The sequence below is a fragment of the Diplotaxodon limnothrissa genome, linkage group LG20 (assembly GCF_057381915.1).
Source record: "Diplotaxodon limnothrissa isolate DT_005_m linkage group LG20, D_limnothrissa_male_GT1.1, whole genome shotgun sequence".
NCBI lineage: Eukaryota > Metazoa > Chordata > Actinopteri > Cichliformes > Cichlidae > Diplotaxodon > Diplotaxodon limnothrissa.
In genome coordinates, this window is record NC_140615.1 from 7,285,141 (window position 1) to 7,300,019 (window position 14,879).

The window sequence follows — 14,879 nt, forward strand, 5'->3', positions numbered from 1 at the left end:
TTTGACTTTTTGGTGATCTCCTTTAACATAATGCAGACACAAAACAGCTTCATTCACCTGGTTTCAATTAGTTAAAAATCTACAGTATTTAAAAAACAAACACCCAGTTTCTCATAGTCACTTGCCTCCAAAAACAATGGATCAACCCTGAAAGGTTGTTGATGTAGCACTTTTCTCCTTGTGAGAGTAACACTGACCGTTGACCACTGTTTATTCGAATGAGACCATATCAACCAAATAACTGATGGGTCGACTCTTGAGACTGCAATTTCCAACAGTTTAGACACTTTGTACACTGTAAATGTCTACAAATCACTGGATATTGTGTATTTTGGGACATGGCTGTAATCTCCATGAGCTGGTCTCACTCATAACTGGATTGTCTCATAAGGCTGGGAGCCATACATCCTGTGTTGATATTTCTCCTCTTGCAACTCTCCTAGGACCAGAACACAATTATTCCTTTGTGCCACGCAGTACAGTATATCACATGCTGCACATTTCTGCTAGAGGAAACACAGTGTTGTGTTGTTGCATATGGCAATATGATAAATAGGCCCATGCTTTAGACTATGAGGATAGAAGGTCCTCATAGTCTGAGCACAAGTGATTGGATTATATTGTAAACAAAGTGGGCTATACATTGTGTGATATAAATATTTTAATCCTAATCCTGAGACCGAAGGATTTAGGTTCTCTAGTACTTCCACGTCTGAGATCACGATCTTTAGCTGGAAAAGGGGAGTGCTCAATCCGGGTCAGGGCGGGAGGAGTTGCTTCTGCAAGTGGGGGAGTTTAAGTGTCTTGAGTGAGAGGAGTGGACAAATGGATTGGTGGTCTGTTGTGGTAAATAGAGAGCTGAGTGTGAAGGCAAAGTTATTTATTTACTAGTCAATCTACAGGCGTAACATCGCCTATGTCCACGAGCTCTGGGTACAGACTAAAAAATGAGATTTCGGATACAAGCGTTAAAAATGAGGTTCCTCCAAAGGATAGCTGGGCACTCCCTTAGAGGCATTCGGGTGGGTCTCAACGCAGAAACACTACACCTTCACACTAAAAGTAGCCAGCTGAGGTAGTTCATTTTTCTGGCTAGGGTGCCTGCTTGATGCCTCCTAGGTGAGGGGTTTTAAAGGCTTTCCTACTGGGAGTAGGCCTAGGGCAGACCCTGGACACACTGGAGAGATTATATCTCTCGGCTGATTTGGCCTCGGTGTCCCCCCAGATGATGGAGGAGGACGAGGTAGGTCTGAACATCTTTGCCTAAACTGCTGCTTCCATGACCCAAACTCAGATAAACGATAGAAAAATGAATGTATGGCAAACAAATTGAGGATAAAGACCAATATTCCTGGTTTAACTGAACAGTCTAGCACAGCACAGAGGCGATTTTTCAAAATGAATAAACTATAGGGTGTGAAAGACAAAAAAGGCAGCAGTGCATTGGATGTGAAGACAAAGATCTGTGACCACATCTGAGAAGACAGAGAAACAGTCAGTGTCAGGGCCTTTGCAGTAACTGCACTGTTCAACTGTACCTACACACGATGACAGGAAACGTGGCGGTGACAAGGAAAACCCTGAGATGCCACATGGAGGGGTAAAAATAGGCCACTTGGCACGAGAGACGGTAAAAGAGGGGGAGGAGAAGAATCAGAAAGAGAGGAAAATTGGTGCACATTCTTCTTGTAGGGACTTTCTTCTGCAAGCCCGAGATAAGAAACTTAACTGTTGGCAAGTTGTTAGATCAATCTCATTTTTCGCTTGTTCCTTTTCAGAGAGAGAGAGGCAGAAAGAAAAAAAAGATTTTGTTTCCTCTAGTTAAACAACAAAGGAACATTGAGCAGTGCTCTGTTCTGACTTTACAGTCTACACCTCCTACACCTTCACTGTTCGAAAAGCTGCCCACTTAGACACATTACAGCCTCAAATATGTCATACATCTCACTTCTTAACAGTGTCAGTAATAGTCCTGCTAAATATTGACACAGGGAAAACCCACATTTCATGTTGGGTTCAACACTGCTTTTCACACTCAGGTCGATGACAGGGTTAGTCTGCAGTGATTCAATTGACACAAACATAGTTGCACACTGTACTAGAGCTTGACACTGGAAGAAAATAGCGTTGCTTTGTGAATTTAAAGATCCTTTAAGGGTAAAGTGACTATAAAGTGTACGATTTTACAAGAGTTTTTAATAAGGTCACCCAACAGCCACTTTCATTGTCTTGAATCGGCCCATTCAGAACTCTGCTCTATTATACGGTGCCGGCGACTTACAGATACACACAAGGTTGTCCTTTGGCTTCGGAGCAACGAACTCCTCAGGTTATGCTGGTACTGAGATCAGGCCACGCTTGTAAACGAGCCCTTGGCATAACATTTACATAGTCACTTTCAATGCAGAGGGTTGAAATTGCACAAGGGGATAATTCAGCTAAAACCCTGTCCTCCTAAACCTAAACTGCCCAAACCTAGCTGAGTAGTTTTTAGTGTTTAGTTAGAAATAGATGCAAAGTGGGAAAATAAAGCAAATCACTGAGTAAAAATAAAGTGAGCCTTTTGGGTGACTCTAACATCCTAGTGCAGATTTTTATCACTCTTTAAAAGAGGACCCTTATCTCCCAGTGTCTAATATTTCCACTCCAAGGACACCTTGTGTTTATCTGTTCAGCATCTGACAGAGCAGCAGTATTTGACGGCATGGGATAAGAACCAATGATTTTATAAAATCAACTTAGCAAGCACAGCAGTCCTTTAAAATGTGTTACATTAAATAGTAGATTGGAGATGACATTTGCTTCAGATAAACAACAGCTAAACTACTCGTAGGGGTAAATTTCCATAGGTATACGGGCAGACTGAGGGACAGACACGAAAACTGGAAAAAATGTGTTCAAATTGAGTCATCTGCGCACAGTTCATCTGCAACCTTTGACCAGCAGACGTTGCCAAGTGCAGGTGTGTCTACATTTCTACGAGTGGTTGCAGTGTGTACATGTGTCAGCTGAGCCTGTTCTCACTAGGCCGCTGTCTCTGATCGAAGTCGTAGGACCCGGTCATTCAGAGTCCGCTCTTGGCCTAGAGGAATGAAAAAGGATATCTCCTCGTGGCTGCTCCTCCTCTGCATATCTGCTCATTCATCTGGACTGTTCATTAAAGGGTAATTACCTGTAATTAGTGAATTATGTCGCTTTAATGAAGATGTTGAAAGCTGCTGGTGCCAGAAGGGTTGGCCTTAATTCTGAGTGATGTTCAAGATTAGCAGCAGACAGGAATTCAATAGCAGCACAGAGATTAATGAAATGCTAGCATGTTCTTGCCTGTGCCATAGGTGGCTTGTATTATGTTTATATTTCACATTAATTTTCAATTCCAGTGGCATCCACACCTGGCTCTAGAGGGCAAGTACATGTTGCAGACTAATAGGAACAACGATGATGAAGCTGTGTATCTAAGTACGTCTGTGTGTGGTGTCTATGAGAGCAACTGTAATGCTTTGCTCTAATGTGTGCTGTGCTGAGTGTATGTGTGTGTCTGTGTGTGTGTGTGTGTGTGTGTGTTCCCTGGCGGCGTGGTGAGTGTTTAATCTGGCCCGGTGGCGTGCCGTTGGCCCGGCTAATCACAGTGTGTCTGTAGGAGTGCGCTGAGCCAGGGGAGCACGCCGTCGCTAACAGCGCCTGACAGACTCATTAGAGAGACCTGGCACTGAGCTCGCAAGGCGCACGCACTCACACACACACACACACACACACACACACACACACACACACACACACACACATTGAAACACTTTGAAACACACACAGTGGGAAAGGCACTCAGGCTCAACTGCACACACATCAGGCTAAATTCACACACTTACACACTTCTTTTTCTTTCTTTCTTTTTTTTTGATGTTCTTACGCTCTCATTCATATAATTATCCATAGACAAGTGTGTGCTGTCTTTCTTTCACACACACACACACACACACACACACACACACACACACACACACACACACACACACACACGTTCTCAGTGCTCCACGTGTGAGACAAGGCAGGCAGTGACCCCTCGCAGTTGCAGCCCAAACACAAGCAAGAGCTGAGAGGGCATCTGGGAAAAGAGGAGGGAGGGGGAAATGGAGGGTGGGAAAAAAGCGAGAGGAGGCGGAGTAGCCGAGTGAAGAGCAGATAAGGGAAGGGTTGGATGCAGCAGCGTTTTCTGTCATTCATGAGGTTTAGAAAGGCAAGTAACATTTTCAGAGGCTAATTATCTGCAATCAGATTACGTGCATCAAGTGAAAAGAATTTAGCGCTGTGTGAATATAGGCCACATTTATAGCTACTGTAGATCTCAGAAGGGTTAGATGTCTCGCCTCTCTTCTCTTCAGAGTGGGAAAGTTAAAGTAAAAAACATTAATTTTAAGACAGTGGGCAGAATGACATTTGGGGAAGTTTGACAAACTGCTTTGAAAAAAAATTACTCAAGACTTCCTTCCCTTGCGCGCACAGCGAGGTTAATTGTAGCTCAGCTGCAGCAGAGCCAAGTGGAAACATTAGGTTGAATAACAGGTGAATGCAAAACAGGTCAATACGTGGTTGAGTGTGGGCCTGCCAGCTGTTCCCTCCCTCCGCTCTGCCACCGCACATAGCGACACACATGCATTAACATGTTCATGGTTTGCGCATAAGAAACGATAGGGAGAAAAGACAAAAATGTAAACAAGCAACAACAAAAAAAGTCATCGATGTTTCTGTATTTATCTTTCAAATGAAATCAAGTGAAGCAATTGGAGTAAAGTAAATAATACAAATGCAGAGTCGCTGCATTAAAAATAAAACTGGGATTTTTCTTATTAACAAATAACAAAAGCAGACTAAACCCAACATGAATTCATTCTTCCAAGTCTTTGCTCAAAGTCAAATACAACTACGTCATCTCTGAGACTTGAAGTCCAAGCTACTGTGCGTGTGTGCCGTCATTTTCCACTGGTGGACCATTAGATAAATGCCGCTTTATTCCAGTGTTCGCTCTCTTCCTCTCCACTAAGTTCAGAAACCAAAAGTTGCTCCACATCGAATAAAACCGCGCAGTACGACCCCGACTTCCCCTTCAGTAAAAACAGGGATATAAAGCATAATGTAAACACATTAATGAACTGTGAAAAATGTGCTTACATTTGGAGAAATGCTAAATCATACTTTTGACACCTGATAACTCTCTGAGAGGAATGTCCTTCACGAAAGCAGACCCTAGTGTGTAACAAAAAAACTCTGTCTCTCTCTCTCCTGCTTGTATGTGTCAGTTCCTCTCACTTTCTCAGTAGCTGTTATCCTTCACTTTCATACACTGACATCCTTGTCTGGATTTTTAATCTGGCCTAGTAACAGACACGAGGTTTTTTTTTTGTTTTTTTTGTTTTTTTTTTCTAAATGACATCAGAAACAGCAGTATGCGACATTACGTGATGGCAGAGCTTCAGTTCATCCTTTGTCATTTTTTTTATTTTTATTTTTTTTATTTTTATTTTTTTTATTTTTTTTATTTTTTAATAAATAGGACAGGGGGAATGAATGAGAGAAAGAGGGGGAGAGAAAGAAAGAAAACCAAAGGGGAGAAGAGACGGTGAGAAGGGGGGGGAAGAGAGAGAGAAAAAAAAAAAAAGAACTCCTGGGTCACCTGTATGGAGAAAAAAAAAACAAACAAAAAAAAAACAAACAGAGGAGACAGCAAACAACAAAGAGCAACATAATAATAGAGAAAACAAAGCACCATCACAATAAACTAGCTAGTCATAGATATCAATATTTACTAAATAATAAACGATATTGTGCAGCACGCAAGATAGACAGCGCACAGTGTGCTTTGAGGCAGCAGCCAAGAAAGCTTTAGTCCGCGTCTGTGAATACCCATGTGTGCATACCTGTGTGGATCAGCATGCTTGCGTTCCAAAGGTTTCTCCATGTAATGATCTGCTAGGGAGTGTGGGGGGGCCACAGCCCCGTCCTCCAGGGTGTGAAGTGGGTATGGAGGAGATCAAAACTCCAGACATCCAGAGGCCCCCAGAACACAAGAGACCATGGAAGACCAACAGAGGGGCAGCCGCGCCACTGTTCCAGTAAGAGCTGAGGAGAGTCCCAGATGAGGGCTCGCCCAGCAGCCGCGGAGCAGAAGTCAGGGGGAGTTGCAGTGACGCGCCCGTGAGCTCCGCCGGCCCCCAGCTGCGCCTGAGTGACCGAGCCCCAGGCCGAGAGGCCGGGGGCACCCCACCTCCAAAGGGGCCCGAGCGAGCCCCAGGCCCCAGGCCCCGACAAGCGGCCGCCAAGGAGTGAGCCGGTGTGTACCCGGACGCCCACCCCCAGACACAAAGAACCACCAACACACCGACACCTGAGGGAGTCCGCCACCGGCAGGGGAAGTGGTGGTGGGTGGAGATAGGCCTCCAAACCTTGGAGGGCCTGAGGTGTCCCCAGAGAGGTGGCGTCTGATACCCAACCTGACATATAGACACAGACATACAGGCACACACAGACACAAACATCCATTCCCACCCTCATGCTCTCATATGCACTCACTCCACACTCAACCAACGTGGAGACAGACATAAAGAGACGCTGTACACACAATCACACTCCCCAAGCGTACTCTACAAACCGGGTCTAGGTACCCTTGCCCCTGGAGGGGGGAATTGCACCCAGACCCAGGTGGTGTTACCCTTTTCCCTGCGGTGGGGAGAGGCAGACCACCCCGACTCCGCAGCAGCAGGGAGGCCCCACACCCCAGACCGCAGTCGGACGGCCAACTCCTCCTACTAGCCCTCCCGCTCCAGCAGGCCGCAGAGAATGGGGGTGGGAGAAGACTCCAAACCTCCCTCCACCCGCTCATTGTAGTGTTGATGCATATGTGTTCTAAGGTGCAATTAAAACCCAGGAGGGCATGGAGCTACCTGCCAAGGAGCAGCAGGTAAGCGCATAGTCCCTCCTGCTAGCCCTCAATGACTAAGTGTATTTAAAATTGAGAGGTGGGCAACGACGTCAGGGGTGAGGTATACACCCTGATGGTGATTTGGACTCCGTGATTGTGCCCACCCCCAAGATCCTATATGTATGTGTAATGAGAGTGTGAATAATGTGAATGTCTAAGTTGTGGGATAAAATTGAGGCAGAGGCAGCCAGAAGGGGACAGGGGGGGGGGGGGGGGGGGTAGCCTCCTCTGCACCCTGGTGACATACCCCCACTCCAAGGCCCTGCATGTGTGGGTGGTTGTGGAGGAGCGGGAAGAGGGAGGCAGCTGGAGATGGGGAGGGAAGGAAGGGAGGGGCAGGTAACCCCTCCCTGGGGCCAGCTCCCCCGCTGACCCCAGTAGGCACCCCCACCCTCCGCGACCCGCCAGGGAAGGGGGGCCCAGGCCCATCAGACCGGGGCCCAGTGCAGTAGCGCCCCCCGGCTCCACAGAGCCCTGGACAGTCCACCCAACCCCACCACAGAGAAAACTGCACCCACCCCACCATCCACACATCTTCCAGACTACATAAGACGGTAAACGCCCAGGCTGAGATCTTCCTCCACCTCTCCTGTATCTCCCCCTCCTGCAGAGAGTTCCTGAAGAGAAGAAAGCTCCTGCAAGATGTGACCATCCCCCCCACCAGTTGAAGAGCCCCCCAGGCGGCTCGACGCACCGGCGGCACCCTGCTCCAGGGCCGGGCCCCCATGCACCCACCCGCCCACAACCCCGGCAACACACCAACCAGGACCCAAGCCCCCGAGGCCCGGCCCGGGCCCCAGCCCAGAGACGGAGCGCCCCCAGAACCCCACGCCCATCCCGGACCCACCCAGGGGCAGCCAGGTTGCCAGGTCAGTAACCCACGTCCGTCAGCACAGACCCTCCCCTAGCCCCGCTGCACGCAGCCGCGAGGAAACAGTCACCTGAGAGCCAACAGAGCCCCCAACCGGACGTGACCGCTACCCCGGGTTGAGCCCCCCAAGGAAGATGCCTCCGGGGAACCCCCCGACGCCCTAAGCCTGTCCCTACCCCCTCACCAATCACAACAGTGAAGGCGGGACCAAACTATGACCCCCCACCCCCACTAGGTGATGGAGCTGATAAAAGGGGCCCAGAGCAATTGATCTAATGTGGTGGCAGAGGCTGTGTCAAGACTAATGTAATCTAATAGATAATTTCTATATTGGTTAGAATTAAGATTATTTTTATTTTTCCAGTTCATGAGGACTGTTTTCTTGGCTATGCATAGGGCAGTGAAGATCATATGGGCTATATTCTTTTCTGAAGTGACATTATCTAAGCTGCCCAGTAGACACACTAAGGGGGAAGTTGGAATGTTACATTTCAGACACTTTGATAAGTCTTCACATATCTCGCGCCAAAACTTTTGCACTGGTGGACAGAACCAAAGAGCGTGGATGTAATTGTCTGGTGTATTGCCTTGACAGTGTGAGCAGTTGTTGGAAGATGTAAAGCCCATCTTGAACATCCGATGACCTGTATAGTGCACTCTATGAAGTATTTTGTATTGTATTAATTGCAGACTGGGATTTTTAATTAATTTAAAAGTTTTTAAGCAAATCTGAGACCAGAAGTTTTGGTCTAGGTTGACTGATAAATCTGCTTCCCACTTTGCAGTAGGAAGGGATATTGATTCATCTAATTTAGAAAGTTTTGCACGAGTTTTGCTGACAGTCTTGTTTCACCTAAAAGCCAAATAAAACTGTCTTTAATTTTCTCTACCACTCTACCGTATAACAGAGCAAATCTTCTCTCTCTCTCTCACACGCGCATGCTCACACACACACACACACTCGCAACACACACACACACACACACACTAGGGCTGGGCGATATGACCCAAAATTCATATCTCGATATTTTTTAGCTGGATGGAGATATAAGATATATATCGCGATATATTTTTTTTAAGCCATAAAGTAAGAACAAAAAGAGAGTTCTTAGTCAAAGCTGTGTCCCAGATGTCACACAGGCACTTTTATTAACATACAGCACAGATGTACATGAAAAATTACTCAAAATTAAATTATGAGCATTCATTAAATAATCATGCTCCATAAATAAAAGAAAACAAGGTTGTTTTTGTGCTAAACAAAGAGCTCACAATTGTGCAGTCAAAATGTAAACTAAAAGACGCTGAGCGTAATAACAAAGACAGACAGATTTCACAGCAGCTCTATTTCCAAGTTTTACTGCGTGACTGACAGCCTGGAGTTTGAAATCCACTTCATAACCACGTCTCTTACAGGTGCCATTTATGGTCCTTATACACACACAGTACGGTAATATTACGTTGAAGCACAGTACGTATCACTCCGCGAAGCTCTTCGGTAGCCGTAATGCGCCGACAATCTATCAAGCGGTGCAGCTCCGTAGCTTACCAAAGTCGTACTCAAACATTTGTGACAGATTGCTGAGCGCCGTGTACCACATAAAATCGGTTCGCGGCCATCAAGCACAACCAGAATTCATACATAAGGCGCGCTATCAACTTTTGAGAGAATGAAAGGATTTTAGGGTTAGCGCTGTTAGCTCGTTAGCATGTTTAGCTCGTTAGCACGTTGACGCCGTCCAGCCCCACGCATGGGGCGATGCGCAGTAACTCGTTAACGGAGATTTGCCGTGTCCGTCTTGTCGCTGCCTGCACGTGAAGCGATGGGGGAGGAGGGGGAGTTGTCTTCAGTGAAGGCGAGGCGGAGTAACGTTGCGTAGAGACAAAAGTGGACGAAAGAGAGGCAAACTTGCGGCTCCACAACTATAGTTATAACGTAACATAGACTATATCGATATAAAGGATATTGTCACATCTTATATCTCGTATAAAAAAATATCGATGTTTTAAAAACTCGATATATCGCCCAGCTCTAACACACACACACACACACAGAGTCTTCCTCAAGCACAAGGCTATGACATTGAGGGAATGTGATGTGATGTATTGTAGTGAATAATGTATTCTGCAAGGATTGTACAGAGCGCGTGGAGCAGATGGCAGCAGGTTGATCTCGATGTGTGTGTGAGTGTGTTTAATGATGGCAGCGTGTACATGTGTGATGTGTGTGTGTGTATGTGCGCACGTGTGTGTGTGTGCTCAAACAGAATGGGGGAGGAGGAAAAGGGCGGTAGGGAGGGAGAGTGGGGGTTGTTGCATATGTGTGTCTATGTGAGCCTCCTTTGTGAGATAAAACATGCAAATGGTGGATTATTTTAATGCAGTTTTTTTCTAGAGCCCTGAGCCTTAATCCCTAAAGCAGTTGAAATGAAAATTGTATATGTTTTCTTTCAAACTCTCTCGCTCCCTCCTTTTTTTTGGTGTTTTTTTTTTTGTTTTTATACATTTTTTAAATTGCCTGATAGGAATTTACAACTACCAGCTGTCTAGGAACAGGATCCTTTGCGCATTAATTTCTCTGACGTAGTTACAGCCAGAGACTTACAGCTGGAGAGCATGGAATTGACTAAAGCTAGTCAGGCCTGACCTGATCTGTTATATAGTGGAAATAACATGGGTGTGATTTTTCTCCGATCGTGCGGTGATAAAAATGTTGAATGCAATAATAGAGCATAACACGGTTTGTCACTCCACGTGAACAGATATAAAGCATGTGCTTTTATAAACACTTGCTAACACTTACATATACGTACGCCATTGCAACTGGTGTTTTAGATGGTGTCTGCTAGCCTGCTTTTCTGATATGTCGCTGCTAACAGCTAACATGCTTTTTTTTAGCATCACCCACACCACAGATGCAAAAACAGAGAAAAAGCCACGAACCTGGTTGTTGCAATTTCTCTGAAAATGTTTTTATCAATTAATCATTGCTATCCGGGGGAAGAGTTTTGCTGAAATATCAAAGCTGAATCAGAGCATACGAGACAGCAAGCAGAAAACAGCTTGACATTCTTGGCTCTTTAATTGCGGGGACAGTGAGCATAATTGAGTAAATGTATTTAAGTATTTGAGTGAGCTGATTCTGGCTCTCTGGGATGGTTGATATTGTACTTAGGAAGAATGTTGCCCAAGGCAATTCATTAGTGGTAAATAATTGAGAGGCTCGGATAGTGCTAAGGTGAAATGCCTGTTATTATTTCATGGAGTTTGTGTTCTTAGGGCTCTTCAGTTTAAGACTATTAAAAATGCACAAGCCTTCCCACAAATTACTCACTCGAAAGATTCACAATGGGTGCTAATGACTAACCATCCATCTTCCATTGTTTTCAAGCTCTGCGGAGCTGTGTCGCCGCATCATTATCAATTCTATTTCTGCTTTTGCTAAAGTTCTTTCATTTCTTAGACGCTGTTTTGTTACTCTTGTGCTTTTCACTCATTTAGTTTCAGGTAATTAAGGCACATCAACTGCAGCAGGATGCATGCAGAGACATTTTGTCTCTATCCCTAAATGGTAGCATCCTATAACCAATCAATAGATGGATGAAATTGAGCCATATGAACAGGCTATACACAGTTTAGGCAACTGCAGATTTGGAAAATAAACAAAATTGGCACAATTTCAGTGTTTCAGTGCATCTGCACCTATCTTTAGATGTGGTCGTGTGAATTTCACCTGTGCTCGTAGGAACTTGGTGTTCAGCTAAGTTTTTCTTTGCTGAAAGTTTTTCTGAAATGTTCCTTTGAAGCCGGCTGTTTTTTGGTTTGTTTTTTTTTTTTACCCCTCTGTGTTATTTGTGTCTGTGCATACTTGAGAACCCATGGACTCTTATCTGGTAAAAATTGTCACCTTTGCGTGTTGGTTTTCTGGTGATGCAACTTAAAGGCCACTGAGGTTTTATTTAACATATTATACACCCACACATCACCACGTGACAACCAAGAAATGGTTGAGAATCTGAAGGCCTAATCAGTTATTCACAGAAGTCTGAGCTCTTTGCAGTAAGAGAATGATATGTATAGCCTTTGGTTTGTGGTCTGGACACGAAATACAATTGTCCCTTAATAAATCGGCTGTTTTATCTATTTGTATTTTATAGTGTTTAGCAAGTTGGTAAAACCTGTGGTTGAATGTTTCTTTTAGCTATATGAGCAGCGTAACTTTTTATGGGTTATGAATGAAGAAATAAATGCTCTTGACACGCTGGTAGATACGTTCACAGCCAGGCGAGGATGAATCCTCATAATACCAGATATATGTGAGTCCCAACGCTGCTAAATTTCTCCACTTTTTTTTTAAATTTCACATTATTTTGCATGTCAAAGTGGACCTGTTGCTTCACTTGCTGCCTCCATTCTGCTGTTGGTGTCCCTTCACCTATAGTATAGTACAGTACAAGTATGATCAAATGTAGGAATTTTAACAGCGACTTTTTGCCATATATTTTTATGCCTCTGATTTCTGATGCATAACGAGTCTTGCATCTTCCCAGTTCTTGATTGCATTAGCTGAGGCCATATTTCTAATGTAAATTACATTAGCTCACGTTCACAGTTGTTCATAACCCAGTTACAGCTGTGAGCTGTGTGCACTGTATGTGAAGAGAGTGTAAACTGCGCTCTTGCCACATTCCTTTGGTGCACCAAAACTTGTCTCGCTGCCAGCTTTCACTCCTCACTGTCTTGCCGGGGTTTTTGTGTACATGCTTGTCAGCGTGTGAAAGAGAGCAGGGAGGTTGGCATGGGGAGGAGGCGTGTTCGAGGTGGAGGGTATGTCAGCTCATTAACCTCCATTCTTCCCGTAGCACAGCGCTGCATGTCACTGTGTAATTCTCATGTCGTTACTCCCCCTCCACGCGTGCGCGGCGTACTAGAGGAAGAGCAGGGCAACCGGAGAAAGGGAGAAGGAGAGAAAGGTTCACGACAGAGGGCGGGAGGGCTTGACATGTTCCCTTTACAAATGCCCTGCTTGTACCTTGCAATCTAAAGCCCTGTCATCTCCTTTCCTTCTCTGCTTTTGTCTTCTCTTTCTCTTCTTTTTTTCCTGTTCGCTGTCTCTCTCTTTCTCTCGCTCTCTCTAACCACAGGCCCGGTACAGTGTGGGTGAGCGAGGGGTTAGGCTCCACACTGCCCCCTCTCCGGCCATCAATCCATCTAGGAAAAGACTACCCACTGCTGTGGTGAGATAGCCAAGCCCCCTTATTTTTTCCCTAGCCGGTTGATTTGGAAAAGTGTACCTCAAGGTTCTATCCTGGGCCCTGGTCAGTTCTGGAGGCTTTATGCTGAGATGAAATTGCTCTCCGTATTTATGTCGAGCTCCCTATGAGAACCTTCACATATATATTTTATACACAAATGTGTGAACACATATGTATCATTTATAGTGTCTCTATTCAAAGGCAACCATTTTACTGGAATCTATAAATCATGTCAGGAGTTTCTTAATTACGGTATGTGTGAAAACATGAAGAAGGTGCGAAATACGCCTCGGTAGTTGTTATGATCAAGTCACATGGTGATGTGTTATGTTATGATCAGGTCGCATCCAGAGAGACACATTAACTCTAAATAAAGTGCCTTTGACATGTTTAGAGTTTAACTTTACTTTTTATTTAAAGATCTCATGAGGCTCTTTATAACAAAAGCTGTCTTTTTGACAGAATATACCAAAGTTCTTTCTAACAGACCTTGTTTTTTTAATGCATAGCTTCATTTCATATGAAATGTTATCTGTTTACTTAACTCTGAGCTAATAAGTTGTTAGATATTGTTGCTGATAATCAATATTACTTCCCTATCTAGTCAAGTCAACGTGCTGTGTGTTAACCTGTCTATGTTGCGTTGCTTGTGCTATTCTAAAAGGTTGCTTGAAAGCGAACACAACACCACCTTATTGTCAGGTGTTCTCTTTGTATATTTGTTTTTTGTGCTAAATGTTTAAATCTGTGGCAACCACCATGAAAATAGATTGGTGCCTTTCCTACGCTCGTAATGATTTATTTTAGTCACTGACTGAACAGTCAAACTTTAGACTTTTTTTTTCTCCCTTTGCTCTTTATACTTCATTCTGTGCAGAGGCAAGAGAACAGTAGATCGCAATGAGATAACCAATTATATGCTAGAGGAAACCAGACTTTTTTTTTCCTGCAGCAGTTATCTGATGTTGTGGTGAGCAGAAGCAAAGGGCTGGGGTAATGTGACATTCACTCTGCCCTTTATCTTCTCTCATCACTGTTTACCCCAGTCAGTTAAAAGTGGCTTGTGCTCTGCATCCTCTCCTGCTGCCAGAGAAACCTCACTGACAAAGACTCACCTAGTGACATGCACATACTGTACGGACACGCATACTGTGCACACACATGCACAAACGTGCAAATACACATTCACACCACCACAGACAGCGAATGTCAGGTAGTCTGGTGGGATAACTACTTTCCTCTCGTTGTTAAGTATAGCAGTACAGTACTACAGCACCTGCTAGCTGCTAGTTGCATGTGATGCTGTTGTGCTTGATGCTAGGAAGGTGTTTCCCAGGACTGGTTAGCCGACAGGCCGTTGAAGGCTACCACAGTAAGCTGAGGGAGGCCGTGTGGGTGGCACCTTGGTCTGACATTTGAATTCTTCTGTTATACCTCTGCACATGCGCTTGCACGTGGCTCATTTCATGGCTGTGACCTCTTTTGCACTCTGATACATATACTGAACAGACAGACAGATACTAATCAAGGTTCATACAAGGGGTGGAAATCATTGAAAAGGATAAATGTTTAACGTATTGCTTTAAGGTTATTTTTCTCAAAACTGGTTGGAACTGCAGTTGAACTGCTTGCATAAGAAATCTATAAATACTAACCGCGTACTTTTCTAGATAGACAAATCATATAAATAACTTGTGAGAGCCTAAATAATTTTGTCTTTCAGCTAAAATGAAGACTGCTGGAGTTGGAACTGCCACTCCGAGTCTGAGCATGTTGTTAC

The 14,879-nt window shown here is 44.7% G+C and overlaps 1 protein-coding gene across 4 annotated transcripts in view; it reads left to right on the forward strand.

Moving 5' to 3' along the window:
• The window catches only part of LOC146610434 (TOX high mobility group box family member 2-like), an 85,695-nt gene that overhangs the window by 20,188 nt on the left and 50,628 nt on the right, over positions 1-14,879 (forward strand). For 2 of the 4 annotated variants that reach the window (XM_085344368.1, XM_085344369.1), the window contains exon 2: positions 12,989-13,081. The exons of the other annotated variants lie outside the window; for them this stretch is intronic. In XM_085344368.1, coding sequence (XP_085200494.1) covers positions 12,989-13,081 — 93 coding nt within the window. The remainder of the gene's footprint in view (positions 1-12,988; positions 13,082-14,879) is intronic. 4 annotated transcript variants of the gene reach the window in all.